This window comes from Mirounga leonina, unplaced genomic scaffold (assembly GCF_011800145.1).
Source record: "Mirounga leonina isolate KUSES-001 unplaced genomic scaffold, KU_Mleo_1.0 Mir_173, whole genome shotgun sequence".
In the NCBI taxonomy this organism is placed as follows: domain Eukaryota; kingdom Metazoa; phylum Chordata; class Mammalia; order Carnivora; family Phocidae; genus Mirounga; species Mirounga leonina.
The window spans coordinates 37,358,668-37,377,312 of NW_023270447.1; the positions used below are offsets into that span (position 1 = coordinate 37,358,668).

An 18,645-nucleotide genomic window follows, 5' to 3' on the forward strand; every position below is an offset into this window, starting at 1 on the left:
CTTAGCAGTTCTCTTCAGTCAATATTTATTTTTATCCTTTCTTATTTGAGAACAATTGTGGAAAAAAGATGAATTCAGTTTCGCTTTTTCTTTTTGCCTATCCACCACTATAACACCTTTGTCACAAGAAGAGCACCTACCTTTTCTTTCTTTCTTTCTTTCTTTCTTTCTTTCTTTTTTTTTTGTCCTGCTTTGAACATGACTAAATAACCATTTGGTTGTCCTTACAATAATGTACAAACTTTATGACTTTTGAGTATTAGCTAATTGGCAAATTCTTACCAGTGGTGTTGACAACACACCCATTGCCCAGTTAATTTACTGGAGACATAAATGTGTAAATGAAAACATATATATATGCATACATACATACATACTTATATACATGATTTTAATTAATACATTTTGTAGCTTTTTATTATAATTTTTTCAGGTCTTCATAATATTATGCTTTCTGCATATAGGATGGTTTTGGTATATAAATTTGGGTGTATAAATTTTATATAATTTAAACACACAACATAATATATGATCTGAATTTAATCAAATAATAAAATTCAGAAATATCAGTTTATAAATAATTTAGCTTCTGCCATTTTCTCAATAAAACATTGATCTGCATTCTATATACTTCGTAAGACACAGAAAATGTTTCTAAAATAATTAACAAGAAACAATAGTTTGCTTTCAGTAAATAATTAATATGTGATTGTGAAATGTTGCAGAAATACCTGTTGTCACTCAAATTTAAGACTCTTAGCTTCTGCATCTGTCCAATCTCTTCAGGAAGAAATTCCAGTTTATTGGAACGTAGAGACATTACTGTTACATTCTTACAGCTTCCAATCTATGGGTAACAAAAGAAAGTAAGTAAAGAAATACACGGTAAACTATTTTTATATTAATTTTTAATATTAAAATAACTTAATTTACAGATTTCCTTATCACTTTTAAGACTCTCTTAATATGTCTACTGCTTTATTTTTTATAATCTCTCTTTAAAATATGTGTATATATTATATATATATTCCTTTAGATGTTAAGACAACATATATCTCATATTCTTTTGCATATTAGGAAGAATTTTCTTTATAATTTTATTATTAGAATGCTCATTAGCTTCATTGTTTTCATAAATAACATTGTTTTTACAGTCCATCCAAGTAAGTACTAATATATTTATGTTTCTAATAGATCACTCAAACACAAAAGATAAAATATTGTTGACATTTCCATAGCCAAGTTAGTTTTATTTCATGTTACAATGATACTTCTCATGTTTATTCATAACTTTTGGCTCTAAAATAATGACAAATTGACTATTGTTCCTTCATTGTGGAAATGTTTAGTAGAAAATGCTAAATTGAAAATATACTTCACATTTTTTTCTTGACAATAAATAAAAATTCCACTTAGAAATAAAAACTAACAGAACCTTTTGGTGAATTCTAAAATAAAAATAATATTATCACACCACGTGATACTTTAAAAAAAGCTATTTACATTAAAAATCTTTCACTTCAGAAATGGAAATGTAATTATCCCAGAATGTTACTTATTATTGTTCATAAAAGCAAAATATTTAAATTAAATTATTTAAAATTATATTCCTTAGCATTGATTAACTTACAATATTTTATTACTTTTCTTTGCAAGCAATGTTTAAGTAAAATGGATTTTCTGGATCAAAGTACTTATCACTTATTATTTAAAAAAGAATAATTAACACATACATATGTAGATGTTTCCTATATACATTGACAGCTCAACTCACGAATCTATGTTGCCATTGCACCTGTTAAGACTTAATCCCAAAACATATTCATTAAAAGTTAATTAACAGAAACAAGTTTATTCCTCACTTCTCGGGGTAATTCTGGAAGGAAATTCTCATCGACTGCTAATGTTCGAAGACTATGAAGGTAGCCAATAGTAGAAGGTAGAGACTCCAGTTCATTACAGCTGCAGTCAAATTCTTCCAATAAAGATAAACTGAAAAGTTAAATACATTAGTTAGACATATTAAAAGGCAAAATGGAGAAAGAGCTTTTAAAAAGCCACATATCCAAGTTCACTGAACAAAAAACCTTATTCATCTAGTGACAACAGTATCATATAAATTATTTTATCAGTTCAGCCAAGTGGTTCAATTCCATTTAATGAGTGGTTCAATTTAGTAAAATAAATATGGCTTATTTTTTCCCTTTCTAAACTCCCCTGCCATTTAACTGAGCCATTGAAAGTGACAGAAGGTTTTGTTTGTTTGTTTTTATACAACTAAAGTGCCATTTATAGCCTGATGATCATAATGCATATCTTTGGAATGGACGCATATAACTGGCATGGCAGAGGTATGTGGAGGGCAGGTCCACAAAAGGGAAGATAAAGGGGGCAAAGCATTAACAACAAATCATTACAGTTTAAGTATTTTACTAAGCATTTTAAAGATAGAAATAACTAATCTTTACCTTATGACAACTCTATAAGATAGTTATTATTTTTAAACCCATTTTACAGATAAGGAAATCGAGGTCTTCAGAGGCTAAATAACTTGCCCAAGGCCACACAAAGTAGGAAAGCTGCACACAGTATGCCTCCTCTGTATTTTCTTGCCTCTTAGTCAGGGCATCTGTAGCAGAGGTTACGGACAGGGCTCATTTCAGCCTGCAGATATGTTTGGTTTGGTTTACATAGTATTTTATTTTATTTTATTTTGTTTTTTTAAAGACTGATTTATTCATTTTAGAGGGAGAGAGGCAGTGGGGAGGAGCAGATGGAGCGAATCTCAAGTAGACTCTACACTGAGTGCAGAGCCTGATGCAGGGCTCAATCTCACGACCCTGAGATCATGACCTGAGCCGAAACCAAGGGTCAGATGCTTAACTGACTGAACCACCCGGGCACCCCTACATAGTATTTTAAAGCGTGGTAAACTCTACATAATGACCTAGGCTTTTGGTGCCTCTTGAAAGAGGGAAATCTGGCAATCCCGGGCTGTGATTCTTCCATGATGAGCAACAGAAAAGGAGTAATGGGCACTGCCTTCTCATGAACACAGTTCTGTAGTTTGTCACAATCCTTACTACTCCATGTATAGCCAGTTTTAACCCAGACTTAGAACCAGAAATTGTATAAATGCACATTTCATGTTTTCACCAGGGTACAAGACATTTCAATATCTGGTTTGAGGTAGCTGGGAAAGAAAGACGGCCTGTCACTGAGGGAGCACTATCTGTAGTTAAGTTGTCATTGATGTTGTTAATATTATTACACTGCTATTACCATTCACATCATCATTATTACTGTAATAGGAAGGAACCCCCAAGTGTGAGGATCTTGCTGTTGTAAAGGGAAGAATGAATTAGAGTTAGTGGGAGTTAGAGCTGTAGCATCAGCTTCCTTTTTTTACGTCTTGGAACTAGTTGGCTGGAATGCAATTTACTGCCATCATTTAGTTAATGGGTAAACACAGAAATTAAGCATATAGGTTTTAAGTCAATTAGAATGGATTTGTGCCTCAGCTCTGTCACTTACTAGGTAGATGTGTTATCTTGGGTATCAAACAATAAAACAACGACTACAGCTCAAAAACCAAAGCTGATTTTATCTACCTACCAGGCAAAGGAACATATCAGGGAAGAAATTCACTGAGTAGTGCTCCGAAGGGGAAGAGTCAGTGCCAAGAGGGGGTGGTCACAGTGGAATACGCCCATTAAAGATTAAACATTTGCAGTATGGAGAGGGTGGAATGAATTCACAAGTCTGTGTACAGTTAAGTAAATCAAGTCCCATTAACCACGGGTCAGGAAAGAATAATTTGGTAGGTCGAGTCTGACCCTGACTAAGGTAACTCATGGTTCATGGTCCTTACCAGCTTCAACTGGTTATAACCAGATGCAGTGAAACACAGCATTCAGCTTTGAATAATATCTCGTAAGCAAATGCTGCTTTAGTGAACAATTCTCCTTTTACATAGACAGGGCATATAACTTTTTCTCTGAGCCTTAGTTTCTTTACATTTGCAAAGAGGATACTAATAATTCTGACAGCATCCAGTTGCTCTGAGTATTTTATGAAATACTGTTAAGAATTTAGCCCAGGACCTGCCATAAAATACATGCTCAGGGAATATTTTCTCTTTGTATTAGTGAACCCTGATAAATTCATTTCTAAATCCTTTGAGGCCCCCATATGCAGGGGTGGTTATGTCACAGGGTGCCAGGTACATATGGCTGTGTGTGCATGTGTGCGTGTGCGTGTGCGTGTGCGTGGTGTGTTGGTGGGGGCAGGAATCAATGTATGTGTGAAACCCAGTAACAGTTTGTTTCTAAAAAATATGTCTAGCCCAGTGCCTTACGTATATAATGTACTTAATAAATTTGGTAGAATTGAATAAACCATCTGTCAATGGTTTAGGGTAATGTACTCAGCATGTGGTCATAAAAGTACTGGAGACTTTTAAAAATAAAAATTTCAGATGTATGTTCAGAGGTAGAAGTCAAAGACTTAAACAGTTCAAATATAATGGAGGTTTCTTATTTTTCCTTTCTTCTATAAAAACATTCTTTAAAATAAAAACATGTTTTGAGGTTAATCTTGACTCACAGTAAAGCAGCCCTTACTTTGCATTGTTCTGATATGAACACATTTCAGTCATCATGGTTTCATTAAATAACATTATCCCCCCATCACCAACGCTCAAACTACTGTATATTAACTGTGAGAAACTGCATAAAACATAGATTTCGCTCTTAACTCTGGGGCCCACAAATCACAGTGTAAATAGCAGATGCGCATCATGATCAGCAACTGTCACATTCCTTCTTTCTAAGGCTGTCAGCGATTTGTCCCTAGACATCTGTCATCCCGTTAAAACCACAAACAGTACCTCATGCCGTTGTTTTGCCTTCTTGTCAATCAGTAGAGAGATATTATAAGTATAATAATTTAATATTTATAGCACTATTACTGTTGGAAAATGCTCTTGGTCTCCCTAATTGTCTTGGTGATTTAAATGAAAATGTGAAAACTTGCTTTTTATCACCAAGGACAACTTCATTAACCCTGCCAATGGACCAAGGAGTTATTTCAACTTTGAAAGCCTATCTTACACAGACTTTTGAATAGGCTATCAATGCTACAGCTGGAAATCATACAATGTCTTTAGCTGAGTTTTGGAAGAAATATGACATAAAGCGTACAAATGAAAATTTGCAAGCATCATGGCAGGAAGTCACAGCAAGTGATACGCGTGCATTACAACAGAAACTTACACCACACAGTGCAAACAACTTTGCAGGGCCTGGACAAACATAACTAGAGCTACCGAAGAAATAGCTGACTGTGGGGATGTTGCCTGCCACTCTTCATGGGACCCTCCCTACGCTGCCAGAGGAACTTAGCAGCAAGCTTATTGACATAAATGAGGGAAGTGGTTGTAATGCAAAGGATGAAGATGACTTAGAGGAAGTGACACTGGTAATAAACTTCACATTAAAGGAACTCTCAGGGAGGCCCCTGGGTGGCTCAGTCAGTTAAGTGTCTGCCTTCTGCTCAGGTCATGATCCCAGGGACGTGGGATTGAGCCCCATATGGGGCTCCTGACTCAGTGGGGAGCCTGCTTCTTCCTCTCCCTCTGCCTGCCGCTTCCCCTACTTGTGCTCTCTCTCTCTCTGTCAAATAAATAAATAAAATCTTTAAAAAAAAGGGACTCTCAGGAATGTCTCATGACACTGAAAGCACAAAGGATAGAAGTTTGGAAGCCTATTTAAGCTTAAAAATACAATTCACTGATGCATAGTAAAAGGCGAAAGATTTATACGATCGGAAGATAAACCAGAGTATAATTCACTAATGCATAGGAAAGACGCTCACTCTGAATTATGATTTACCATGATGAAAAGAAGGCAAGTACTGTTCAAACTAATCTTGATAACTTTTTTTTTACAAAAAGCCCACTTTAATTCTTAATGTTCCTACTGTTTACAAAGACAGTGAACTAGATGAATAATAGTTTTACTATTTTTCCATTTCCCTATACACTTATAAACAACCATAATAGTATTTAATGTTTTAAAAAAGGTTTTAAAGACCTTTAGGCAGAACTATCATAGTTTTCCCTCATTGATTATTTTTTTAAAGATTGTAATATTTATTTATTTGACAGAGAGAGAGCACAAGCAGGGGGAGTGGCAGAAGGAGGGGGAGAGGGGGAAGCAGGCTCCCAACCCATGGGGGGGCTCCATGGCGGACACTTAACCGACTGAGCCACCCAGGCGCCCCTCCCTCACTGATTATTAAGACTGTTGAATGGTTTCAGCTTGAATGGTTGTTTTCACAGTCCTCCACCCCTGTGCAAAGTGAGAACTTCCTGCATTGAAAAAGACAACATTTTGACTGCACTATGGGCTGTACTGAATTAATAATTTATAGTCTGGAAGAATTTTACATCTCTGGGTTATAGAGAAAGATATTAGATGCAAAATACACACTCTTCAATGATCTCTGAAATTCAAAAGATTTAAACTCATAACATTCCAGCTGACTTTGTTGATGGCAATCTTGTTAGGAATCACTTAAGGTATTTTAATACAGGATCCTCCTTGACGAAAACAGTTATATCACATTTACTCAGATTATCACTGGCTTTCAAAAGATAGAGCAAAATAAGTGAAATTGGTCACCAGAGAAAGACAAATACTGTATGATCTCACTTGTATGTGGAACCTAAAACAAAACGACAAAACAGCTCATAGATACGGAGAACCAACTGGCACTTGCCAGAAGTGGGGATAGGGGATGGGAGAAATGGGTGAATGTGGTCAAAAGGTACAGACTTCCAGTTACAAAATAAATAAGCCATGTGGATATAATGTCCTGCATGGTGACTACAGTTAACAATACTGTATGTATTGCAAATTTTAAAGTTGTTAGGGGAATAGATCTTAGAAGTTCTCATCACAAGCAAAAAATTTTTTTGTAACTATGTATGGTGATGAATGCTACTAGACTTACTATAGTCATCATTTCATAATATATACAAATATTGAATCATTATGTTGTACATCTGAAACTAATATAATGTTATGTCAGTTATAGCTTAATAAAAATACGTTCATTATACTTTTTGCAAAAAAAAAGATAGACCAAAATTTCCTCCCTTTATTTTTAGAATTGTTATCTGTAGTCTATAATTGAACACATTAAAAGGAAAAACAAACTGCAAAGAAAGTGTAAAATACTTTAAAGCAGTGCTTCCCAAACTTCAGAGTGCCTGTGAATCACCAAGAGAACTTATTAAAATGCAAACTCAGAGTCAGCGGTTGGGGTGGGCCTAGATCCTGCATTTATAACAAGTTCATAGGTGATGTAAATGCTGCTGGTCGTAGGACCACACACTGAGTTAGTTGTAAGGATTTAAATAAAGTCCCTGCAAATATTTCAAGAGTATCATTTAAACACACACACACACACACACAAAATGACACGCTCATAAAAGCTAAAATCTATATTAAATATTACAAGAGTTGTGCTCAGTAAAGCTTTGCCTTAGTTCACACGTTAGAACTACTACTAAAGTAGGCTACTGAGGGTTGTAATGCTTGAAATTAAACAAAAATAATAGTATTGACTTAATTTTCTAAAAATAGTCTCTACATTTTTCTCTAGTTTGGTCTTCATGAATTAGTTTTGGCTGGGAAGATATTACTGTATCATTAACCCTCAATTACCTAGCTAATCAGTAAGAGAGATGGTGAATATATTACATGGATAATCTGTAATTTCACTTTAACATCATTCATAACTATTAGAAACCATTAGATACTATTAAATGTTCTATTAACGTAGATGCTAACAAACATAAAAATAAATGGCTTTGGGCTTCATTTTCTTTGTTCAGTTTTAATACAATAGAAATAATGTAATTCAGTGGAAAATATTCAGACAGGCTTGGGTTCTAATTCTAGTGTGACCACTTAATAGCTGAGTGACTTCTGTCTATGATTAATCCCTGTTTTCTCATCTGTAAAATTGGTTGATAATGCTTAATATAATGCTTAATACTGAGAGTTTCAAAGAGGAGTAAATGTATGTTAAGTCCCTGGTATATATATGACACTTCAATAAAATGACCTGTTTCAAGGTGGAGAGTACCCTGAAAAAAAATCTTGAATAATATTTCTGAAATATGTAAAAGTTATCCTGTGATATTCCCTTTTTAAAATGCATTGTTTCATATAAACAAAACCTTCTAGTAGACAAAATGTCAAACTACCTGCAATTGATTAGTAAGGCACTGGAGCTAGACAAATTTTAGATGATGTGTAGAATTTAATTGTATTTGCAAAGGTTTAGTAGAAAGGGATATATAGGCGTAAGTTGGAGATATTGTGGGTTTGGTTCCAGACCACCAAAACAAAATGAATGTCACAATAAGGTGAGTCAAATGAATATTTTGGTTTTCCTATAATATTTGGTGCATGTAAAAGTTATGTTTATACTATACTACAGTGTAATATTAAGTGTACAATAGCATTATGTCTAAAATGTACATATTCTAATTTTTTTTTTTTTTTTTTTTGCTATAAAATACTAACCATCATCTGAGCTTTCAGTGAGTCATAATCCTTTTGCTGTGGAGGGTCTTGGCTTGATGTTGATGGAGGCTGACTGATCAGGGTGGTGGTTGCTGAAGGTTTTTGTAAACTTTCTTAAAATAAGACTACAATGAAGTTTGCCGTATCAGTTTACTCTTCCTTTCATGAACCATTTTTCTGTAACATGTGATGCTGTTTGTTAGCATTTTACATACAGTAGAACTTCTTTCAAAATTGGACTCAGTCCTCTCAAATCCTGCTGCTGCTTTATCAATTAAGTTTATGTAATATCCTTTGTTGTCATTTCAACAATCTTCACGGCATCTTCACTAAGAGTAGATTCCGTCTCAAGAAACCAGTCTCTTTGCTCATTCATAAGAGGCAACTCCTCATCTACTGGATGTTTTATCATGAGATGCAGCACTTCCATCATATCTTCAGGCTCCACTTCTAATTCTAACTCTCTTGCAATTTCTACCACATCTGCAGTTACTTCTCCACCAAATTCTTGGACCCCTAAAAGTCATCCATGAGGGTTGCAATCAACTTCTTCCAAACTCATGTTAATCTTAATATTTTGACTTCTTCCCATGTATTACAAATGTTCTTAGTGACATCTAGAATGATGAATCCTTTCCAGGAGGCTTTCAATTTACTTTTCCCAGATCTATCAGAGGCATAACTATCTATAGCAAGTATAGCCTTACAAATTGTATTTCTTAAATAATAAGACTTAAAAGTGAAAATGACTCTTGGATCTATGGGCTACAGAATGCTATTGTGTTAGCAGGCATGAAAACAGATCAGTTTCATTGTACATCTCCATCAGAGCTCTTGGGTGAAAGGGTGCATTGCCAATGAATGAGCAGTAATATTTTGAAAGGAATCTTTTTTCCTAAGCAGTAGGTCTCTGAAGTGGGCTTAAAATATTCAGTAGATCATTTTGTAAATAGATGTGCTCTCATCCACTTATAGAGCACAGGCAGAGGAGATTTAGCAAAACTCTTAAGGGTCCTAAGATTTTTGGAATGGTTAATGAGCACTGGCTTCAACTTAAAATTACCAGCTAGGGGTGCCTGGGTGGCTCAGTCAGTAAGCATCCAACTCTTGATTTCAGCGCAGGTCATGATCTCGGGATTGTGGGATTGAGCTCTGCCTTGGGCTCCACACTCAGCAGGGCGTCTGCTTCTCTCCCTCTCCCTCTGCTCCTCCCCTTACCCCATGTATGTGTGTGCCTGTGCATGCACACTTGTGCTCTCTCTCTCAAATAAATAGATAAATCTTTAAAAAATAAATAAATAGATCACCAGCTGCATTAGCTCCTAACAAGAAAGTCAGCCTGTCCTTTGAAACTTTGAAGTCACACATTAACTCCTCTTCTCTAGCTGTGAGAGTCCTAGGTGGCATCTTCATCCAGTAGAAGGCTGTTTCATCTATATTGAAAATCTATTGTTTAGTGTAGCTGCCTTCATTTTTATAGCTAGATTTTCTGGATAACTTACTGTAGCTTCTAAACCAGCACTTGCTGCTTTACCTTGCACTTTTATGTTATGGAAACAGCTTCTTTCCTTAAACCTCATGTACCAACTCTGCTAGCTTCCGACTTTTCTTCTGTACCTTCCTCACCTCTCTCAACCTACAAAGAATTGAAGAGATTTTTGCTCCGGATTAGGCATTGTTGGGGAAGGGAATATTGGGGCTGGTTTGATCTAACCAGACCATGAAAACTTTTTCCATATCAGCTATAAGACCGTTTTGTGTTCCTATCATTCATGTGTTCACTGGAGTAGCAGCTGTAATTTCCTCAAAGAACTTTTCATTGGCATTCACAACTTGGCTGTTCAGCACAAGAGGCCTTGCTTTTGGCCTATCTTGGATTTTGACTTGTCTTCCTCACTAAACTAAATCATTTCTAGTTTTTGATTTAAAGTGTGACATGTGGGTGCCTGGGTGGCTCAGTTGGTTAAGCGACTGCCTTCGGCTCAGGTCATGATCCTGGAGTCCTGGAATCGAGTCCCGCATCGGGCTCCCTGCTCGGCGGGGAGTCTGCTTCTCCCTCTCCCGCTCCCCTCTTGTGCTCTTTCTCTCTCTCACTCTCTCTCTCAAATAAATAAATAAAATCTTAAAAAAAAAATAAAGTGTGACATGTGTAATTCTTTCTTTCACTTGAACACTTAGAGACTGCTGTAGGGTTAATATTTGGCCTAATTTCAATATTGTTGTGTCTTGGCAAATAAGGAAGGCCGAGGAGAGGGAGGAAAATGGGGGAACAGCTGGTTGCTAGACCAGTTTGAACAAAAATGACATTTACAGATAAATTTGCTGTCTTGCATAAGTGCAGCTCATGGTGCCCCTAAACAATTACAGTAGTAACGTCAAAGATCGCTGATCACAGATCACCATAACAAATATAATAATGATGAAAAAGTTTGAATTATTGTGAGAATTACCAAAATGAGACATAGAGACATGAAGTGAGCAAATGCTGTTGGAAAAATGGCACTGATAATGTTGCTCAATGCAAGGTTACCACAAACCTTCAATTTGTAAAAAGAACTCAGTATCTGTGAAATACAATAAAATGAGGTATGTCTGTAATAACTAAAGAGAGATATATAAAACTTGTTTGGAGAAGGCAAGTTGCTTAAAGAGCTACTGCCTGAAAGCATCAGGATATCCCCGGAGTTAAGAGACCAAACTGCAGCCAGCCAGCTAGGGTTGGAGTCTGGACTGGAACAATTACTAGCAGCAATATCCTTGTCAAGTTACTTAATTACTCTGTACCTTAGTTTCATCACTGGGCACAAGAGGGTTATAACAGTAGTTAACCATGTGTTACAAGGACTAAATACAGATAAAACACTTAGAATGGGCCCATAATGAATGCTAAGCAACTTTTGCTATTATCCTTATTTTCAGATTGTAAAATCAATTTCATTTAATGTAGGCAAAGAATCAAGTTTTAGACTCTATCCTTAATTTTGTCATTAATATTAGGTAAGTCACTTGTGCTGCTTCTAAACAATGCAAGGAATTAACAAAATTGAAACTAATTCTTTTCTGTAATGTTTACTCAATGAAACTCACCCAGTTTTTGTACTAAATCCTATAGTCTAAGGTGAATTCAGTCAAATCATGGTGGAAACAGCATTTGTTGGGAATAGTCAATCATTTAGAGCTTTTACCCATGAAACATCTATGTTGACTGATTTTGAACAGAGTTACCATCATTGTAAAGACAATATACTTTTCATTTGACCCAATTTTCCCATTCTTCCAAAGTAATCACTGATCTTTCCCTTCCTTTGGATTCTTTAGGAAGTTAATTAGGTTGATTGAAAAGAATATCTGTAATTTTTTTTTATTATAGAAGAAAAGCACCACCCAAATGTAAAATTCTATTCAGAAGTATTTTTTTTAAGTGAACATTTCTACAACCTATGAGTAGAAAAAAGCTTTGCTCATTGCAAAAGAACACTGAAAAAAGATTCTAAATGCTTCAAGATAGGGTACTGAAAGATTTTTTAACCAACCAAAATATAGAAACATTTAATTTATGCTGCATTTATAATTTGGCCATGACTCATAAATGGTCACAGTCCTAAATTATCAAGGCAGGGAGTGAAGGAGAAAATAGGCAGTAGAAGACAATGGCTTTTAAATGGAAATCATTGCTGGTTTTGTACCTTAACTGAAATCTTATACAATCAGTGAAGTTTCATTTGATCATTTCTCTGTACCTTTCTCAATAACTTTACTTTTTCTATAAGGATCACTCTATCACTTTGGGAAATACATTACAATCTTTTTCTTTTGTGTTTTAAATTTCTCTCTCTAGGTCCTTAGACATTACAACAAAATATTATGATTCTAAAGGCTTATTCTTGAGGACTCTACCAAAAAGCTCAGAAACAATTTCAAACAGTGCTTTTCTTGAGAGTATATTTTGTAAGTTTAAAATATGTATGTCATGGACTAAATGTTTGTGTCCCCTCTCCCAATTCATATGTTAAAGCCTTAACCTCCAGTGTGATAGTATTTGGATATGGGCCTTTGGGAGGTAATTAGGGTTAGATGAAGTCATTGAGGATGGGGCCTTCATAATGGGATCAGTGCCCTTATAAGAAGAGACACTAGAGAACTAGTCTGTCTCTCTCTCTCTCTGTATACACAAAGAAAAGATTATGTGAGCACATTGAAAGATGGTAGCTGCTTGTAAGCCGAAAGAGGAGTCCTCAGAATGAAATCTACTTGCCACCACCTTGATCTTGGACTTCCCAGCCCCCAGAAATGTGATACACAAATTTGTGTTTTTTAAGCTGCCTAGTCTGTGATATTTAATTATGAGCAGACTAAGACAGTATATTATTATATTTGAAAATCAATATAAAACATTTTTCTTTTTAAACACTGGATGTTTATTCATGTTATATTACTAATCCTCACACAAATGAACATAAACAACAATAAATAAATAAATGTCTTTTTAATTATTGCTATTCATGACTATTATAATTTATTGAAAGCTATCCACCACTAAGTCTCACAACAACCTCTGAGGTGAATTATTTTTTCCATTTTTCAGATGAGAAAACTGCAATTCTGAGATGTGAAGTGACATGTTCATGGTTCATTAGTTAAGGAGTGGAGAACCCAGGATTGAAATCTGTCTAGTTCCAAGCTTGCAAACATTCCCCTCTGCCATACTGCTCAGGTACACACAATGAAGGAGATTAAACATACTCAAGACATGATCCCAGACTTAAGGAGCCTATATCCTAGTTGGTAAGACAAGGCAAAATAATGGACAAGTTAAATGATGATACAAAAGATAAATAAGAAACTGATGTAAGAAATGGAAAAATATCACAAGTTAGAATGTTCTCTAACTTGTATACAAAGTTCCCAAAACTTATTTGTCCATGAAACTTATCTTTGTGTCATACTTATTAAAATCCCAAGTAATGGGCACCTGGGTGGCTCAGTCATTAAGCGTCTGCCTTCGGCTCAGGTCATGATCCCAGGGTCCTGGGATCGAGTCCCACATCGGGCTCCCTGCTCTGCTCTTCTCCCTCTCCCACTCGCCCTGCTTGTGTTCCTGCTCTTGCTATCTCTCTCTCTGTCAAATAAATAAATAAAATCTTAAAAAAAAAATCCCAAGTAATAATTGTTTTGAGAAATATAATTCAGAAAATGCTCGTCTACTTTGTAGGTGTACTATGACTCTTAATTTAGAGGAGGAAGCTGCAGTGGTCTGGGTGGTAGAAGAGAGAAGAGAGAATTAAGTTGTAAAAACAGTAAACATATTTCTTGAATCCAAATCCCAGAAATGCAAATTAACTAAGTCAATAATTTTTTTTATTTTATCAAACTATTTTTTGAAAACATTTGTTGAATATGTAGCACTTTCTATTTATTAATACATTTAATCCTCTCAACATTCTTATGAGGTAGGCATTATTATTATGATTTCCATTTTATGAGGAGGGATCTAAGGCTCTGTGACCCAATAGCAAATCAAAGAGCCAGACTTTGAACCTAGAAGGTCTGGCTCCAGAGCCAAAGCAACCAACCACTATGGTAAACTTCCTCTCTAAAGCAGCTTCATTTTAAACTTCCTCTCTAAAGCAGCATTTCAGGTAATTCTGATACAGGCACAATAGATTAGGGTTTGAGACGGTAGCTGATAGCTGAAAGCTGAATCTAGATAGTTGTTCTCCTACAAATGGACCTTGAGAGAGCTTGTTTGGAGGTTCCAGCAGGGGAGCGCAGCTACTCTTGTACCCTTGACCCAAGAACGGTCCTCCTCTATCGGGGAAGGTCATCCTCTTCGACCGAGCGCGCAGCTTCGGGAGGGACGCACATGGAGCGGTGAGGGAGGAAGGGGACACCCGCCTGGCCAGCCAGATCAGCCGAATCAACCCTGGCGATCAATGGGGTGACAGATGTCGCAGCCAGATCGCCCTCACATCCTAGGATATTGACATCATATAGGCTAAACATCTGGATCAAAGAACTAGAAAATTTTAAATGTAGGTAGACATTATAAATGAGGAAACTAAGCCAACAGAGAGGTTTGATTACACATAGTGAGTGGCATGGCCATGGTTCACACCCATGTTGTTTGACTCCAAATCCAGTGCTCCTTGCACTATCCCTCAGGAATTTGAGGCCCAATGAGAAGAAGGGGCTTACCCAGCTTTGCTTAGTTACTTAAATTTTCTGACTCCCAGTCCAACAGTCTTTTTGTTTGTCCATACTATATGAGGGAATGACTTTTAAAAATTTCCATTCAGATTTTTGAGTTTTTATTGCTTTTGACCAAGGATATGAAGCTAAGAAAGAGAAGGTTTAGTATGCAGTTTCTCTTCCTGTGGAAGATCCTTTGCCTCTAGAGCAGTGGGACCCATTAAATTACCAAATATTACAAAATGTGTGACTCAACTATCATATATATTAAGAGGCATCATAGGTCAATTAACAGCTTAGCTTTGAAATCTGTTGACTTCTCTCAGCCTCAGTCTCTGTAACTGTTGATGGGGAGAGGGAGATAATAATACACATAGGAACTGTTTATTGGGGCTTTAACTCAATAGGAATGTGTGTAAAGCACCAAACATGATATTTGGCAGAATGTGGGGGAAAAAAGTTATTTATTATTATTTTTCACTGTACATTCAATTTGTAGAGTGGCTAGAACTTCTAGGTACAAATTAAGGTTTGAGAACAAAAATAATCAATTTTATAAGTCATTTTGCACAAAAGTAATGGAATCCATTTCAACTGTGAAAAATGTTCAAAAAATAATTCTTTATAGTTGGATTACTAAAAATGATCTAAGATAATTCTAACATATTGAAATATTCTAAGTGCAGAATGAGAATATCACTATATAGTGATATAGTGAGAATATCACTATATAGCTGGTCTTAATATTTCTAGGATTTTGGGGTCCAGAGTTCTAGGTAGCATGTTTCATAATAAATGCAGACTATTCTACTGTTTACAAAACACTTTTTGCATGTGCCCTGGGGTGCCATTAAATAAGATCATAATCAAATTTCACCTCTAGGCCTTGCACTAAACCTCTGATCTATCAATTCTGAATTCCCTAAGAAAAACAAAGCTATCATTGTTATTGTTATTGTTATTTTTTACCTCATATAGGTTGCTTATTATGGTATATTATAAAATTTTAGATATTTAGTTTATTTTTTGCCATACATGCAAATTCAAAACATTTGTATGCAGGTGCTATCTTGAAATGAGAACATAAGTTAGACAATGGTTCTTGTAATTTTATTGTATAAAACATGATGTGATATAGAACAGATATCTTCAAATTTGTTGGTCTTAGGACCCTTTACACTCTTAAAAATCATCGGTAACTCTAAAGAACATGTGTTTATATTGTGTATATATGTTATAACATGTGTTTATGTATCTATTGGTATCTTTTATATTATAGATTAAAATAGGGGTTTTAAAAATAATTACTACCTGTTAAATAATAATAAACTTATAACATGTTATAACTATAAACTTAAACTTATAACATGTTAAATAACATTTTTATTCAAAGTAACTATATTTTTCTAAACAAAAACATTTAGTGAAAAAAGTGATATTGTTTTTATTTTTGTAAATCTCTTCAATATTTGGCTTAATAGATGGTACTAGATCTCATATCTGCTCGTGTATTCAATCTGTTGTGATGTATTGTTTTGACTGAATTATATATAACAAAATCCAGCCTCACATAGGTATGATGTTGGAAAAGAGAGGAATATTTCAATAGTCCTTTTGGATCATTGTGATTTTTTCTTTGATACTACACCAAAACTCAACAAGTGGCATTTTTTTAGGGGATAACTGCAATGTAGAATCTGAAATTATATCAATGAACTTTTCTTATTCTTCATACCAATACATTAAAATCAACTGGTCTATTTTGCATTCTGAATGGGTCTTTTACCCATGTCTGATTTTGTAATTCATGCATTGGTCATTTGGAAATACTGCTTCACTGAGTTATACAGATTTTCCAGATGTTGACACATTTCATAACATAATATCAACAAATTATATTAATTTATATCACACTAGTCTTATCAGAAAAGCCTGTAAGGATTGGGAAGTTGTCAAGCTCACAGTGGCAGATAGGAATTTTCCAAAATTCCAATTTTTGCTTGAGAGCTCAAATTTTACTGTCAGCGACAAATACTGTTAGTTGTTTTCCTTGAAGTGACAAGCTCACTTTGTTCATTTTCGACAAAATATATGCCCAAAACCCAAGTTTAAATAACCAGTTTGTCAGTCATTCTTCTTTTTCTTAAAGACTATTTTTTTTAGAGCTGTCTTAGGTTCACAGCAAAATTGAGAAGAAGGTATAGAGATTTCCCATACACTTCCCATTGGCTTCTTTCTGTTTCTTTGTTTTTTCACCAGTTTTTTTGTTTGTTTTTTGTTTTGTTTTGTTTTGTTTTAGTTCATTCCTCTAACACTTCCTTTTTATTTTCTCTGAAACAATAATCAAAGGAAGATAATGGCACTTAAATATATATAAAAGAAAATGAGCTTTTATGATAAGATTCTTAACCTTTATCCCTGTAAACCAGTAATCAACCTTGAACTGAATAGGCCCATTTATCTTTGATGAATCTTTTTCATACTTTCAAAGGCAAATAATTTTATTTTTATAAATAACATTTACAGTACTGTTATATAGTACTACTAATATAAGTAACAATTACTAAATATATTTTAAATCACTTATAGTGTAATGGTAACATTTACAAACTACAGAGCTTTATACAAATTGGCTTGATTTCATAAGACACATTCAAGTGAATTTCAAGCTGCTACTCAGTCAAAAACATCCAATTAATAGTATCTGGGAAATTATAGGCAATAACATAATTAATGATCTGGCTAATCCCTTTGCTTATGAAAGAGTCATAGTTATTTCACATGATATTATATAGTGTGTCAATGCAGTGTTCAGATATAAAACTAAATTAAGATAGAAAATGTTTTGAAGTAAAAAAATTTAACATATCCTTTTGTTTCTGGCTCAGAGGGGCTGACTGATATGAAACTTTGGCACTTACTTTCCGATTGTGTTGGGTAGCATTGTGAGTTGATTGTCATCTACTTTTAGAGTAGTTAGTTTTTTCAACAGTCCTAAAACAGAGAAGAAGGTTTATTAATACATAAGAACAGATCTCTGGTAGGAAATACAATATGAAAGAAAAAGAATCACTTGCGACGACTATCATGCCAGTTGGCTACACTCTGCTTATATAAACCTACAAATATGTTTGTATGTAGTCTAGTCTTGACTGTCCAGTTGTAAAAACTTTACTTGCATCAGTGGGAGTTCGGGTACATCAGTGCAGACAAATAAACAAAACATAGGGCTCCATAGAAACCTAAGTTGACAGCAACACTACCACGTTTCCCTTATCTAGTATACCGCAAATGGACCAGATGAAAATTTTTAAGCCAGCTATGATTTAATATTTAATTAACTCCTAATCACATGATTAACATAACATAATAAAATAAAAAAATGTAAAAAAAACAAATCTGAAGTAAGCCTAATAATCAACGAATGGGTACTGAGGTATTGTGATGCAGTGGTTGTAATTACGGACTTGGAAAATTATAACATATGACCTCATACTCTTTTTTGTTACCATAAATCCTTGACTTGGATCAGCAGAAAGCACAAAAACTTGCAATTTTAATATACCGAGTAGAACTGGCCAAGAATAGTTTCAACTTTTTATATTTGCCTGTCAGATTTATACCTTCCATACCCTTACTGCCTGCATTATTACCAGGGTTTTAATGACTAATAACCACAGAGTAATTGAAGAACAGCTTCCTTTACCCAGCCACAATGTAGTATCAGTATGGCTTAAATAGCCAAAGTCCAAGGGCAAAGCGTGGTTAATTTTGGTTTTACATTGGAAATATGCATATATACTGTAGGCTACTTTTTTTTTTTTTTTGCAGAAAACTTGTTCTCAGGGATATAGTGGGT

At 34.9% G+C, this 18,645-nt stretch overlaps 1 protein-coding gene across 1 annotated transcript in view; it reads right to left on the reverse strand.

Moving 5' to 3' along the window:
* LRRC7 (leucine rich repeat containing 7) overlaps positions 1–18,645 on the reverse strand; it is a 646,929-nt gene that overhangs the window by 107,901 nt on the left and 520,383 nt on the right. Inside the window, exons 12-14 of the mRNA XM_035018295.1 lie at positions 17,708–17,780; positions 1,863–1,992; positions 732–847 (exon numbers count right to left, since the gene is read on the reverse strand). Of these exons, the coding sequence (XP_034874186.1) occupies positions 732–847; positions 1,863–1,992; positions 17,708–17,780 (319 nt within the window). The remainder of the gene's footprint in view (positions 1–731; positions 848–1,862; positions 1,993–17,707; positions 17,781–18,645) is intronic.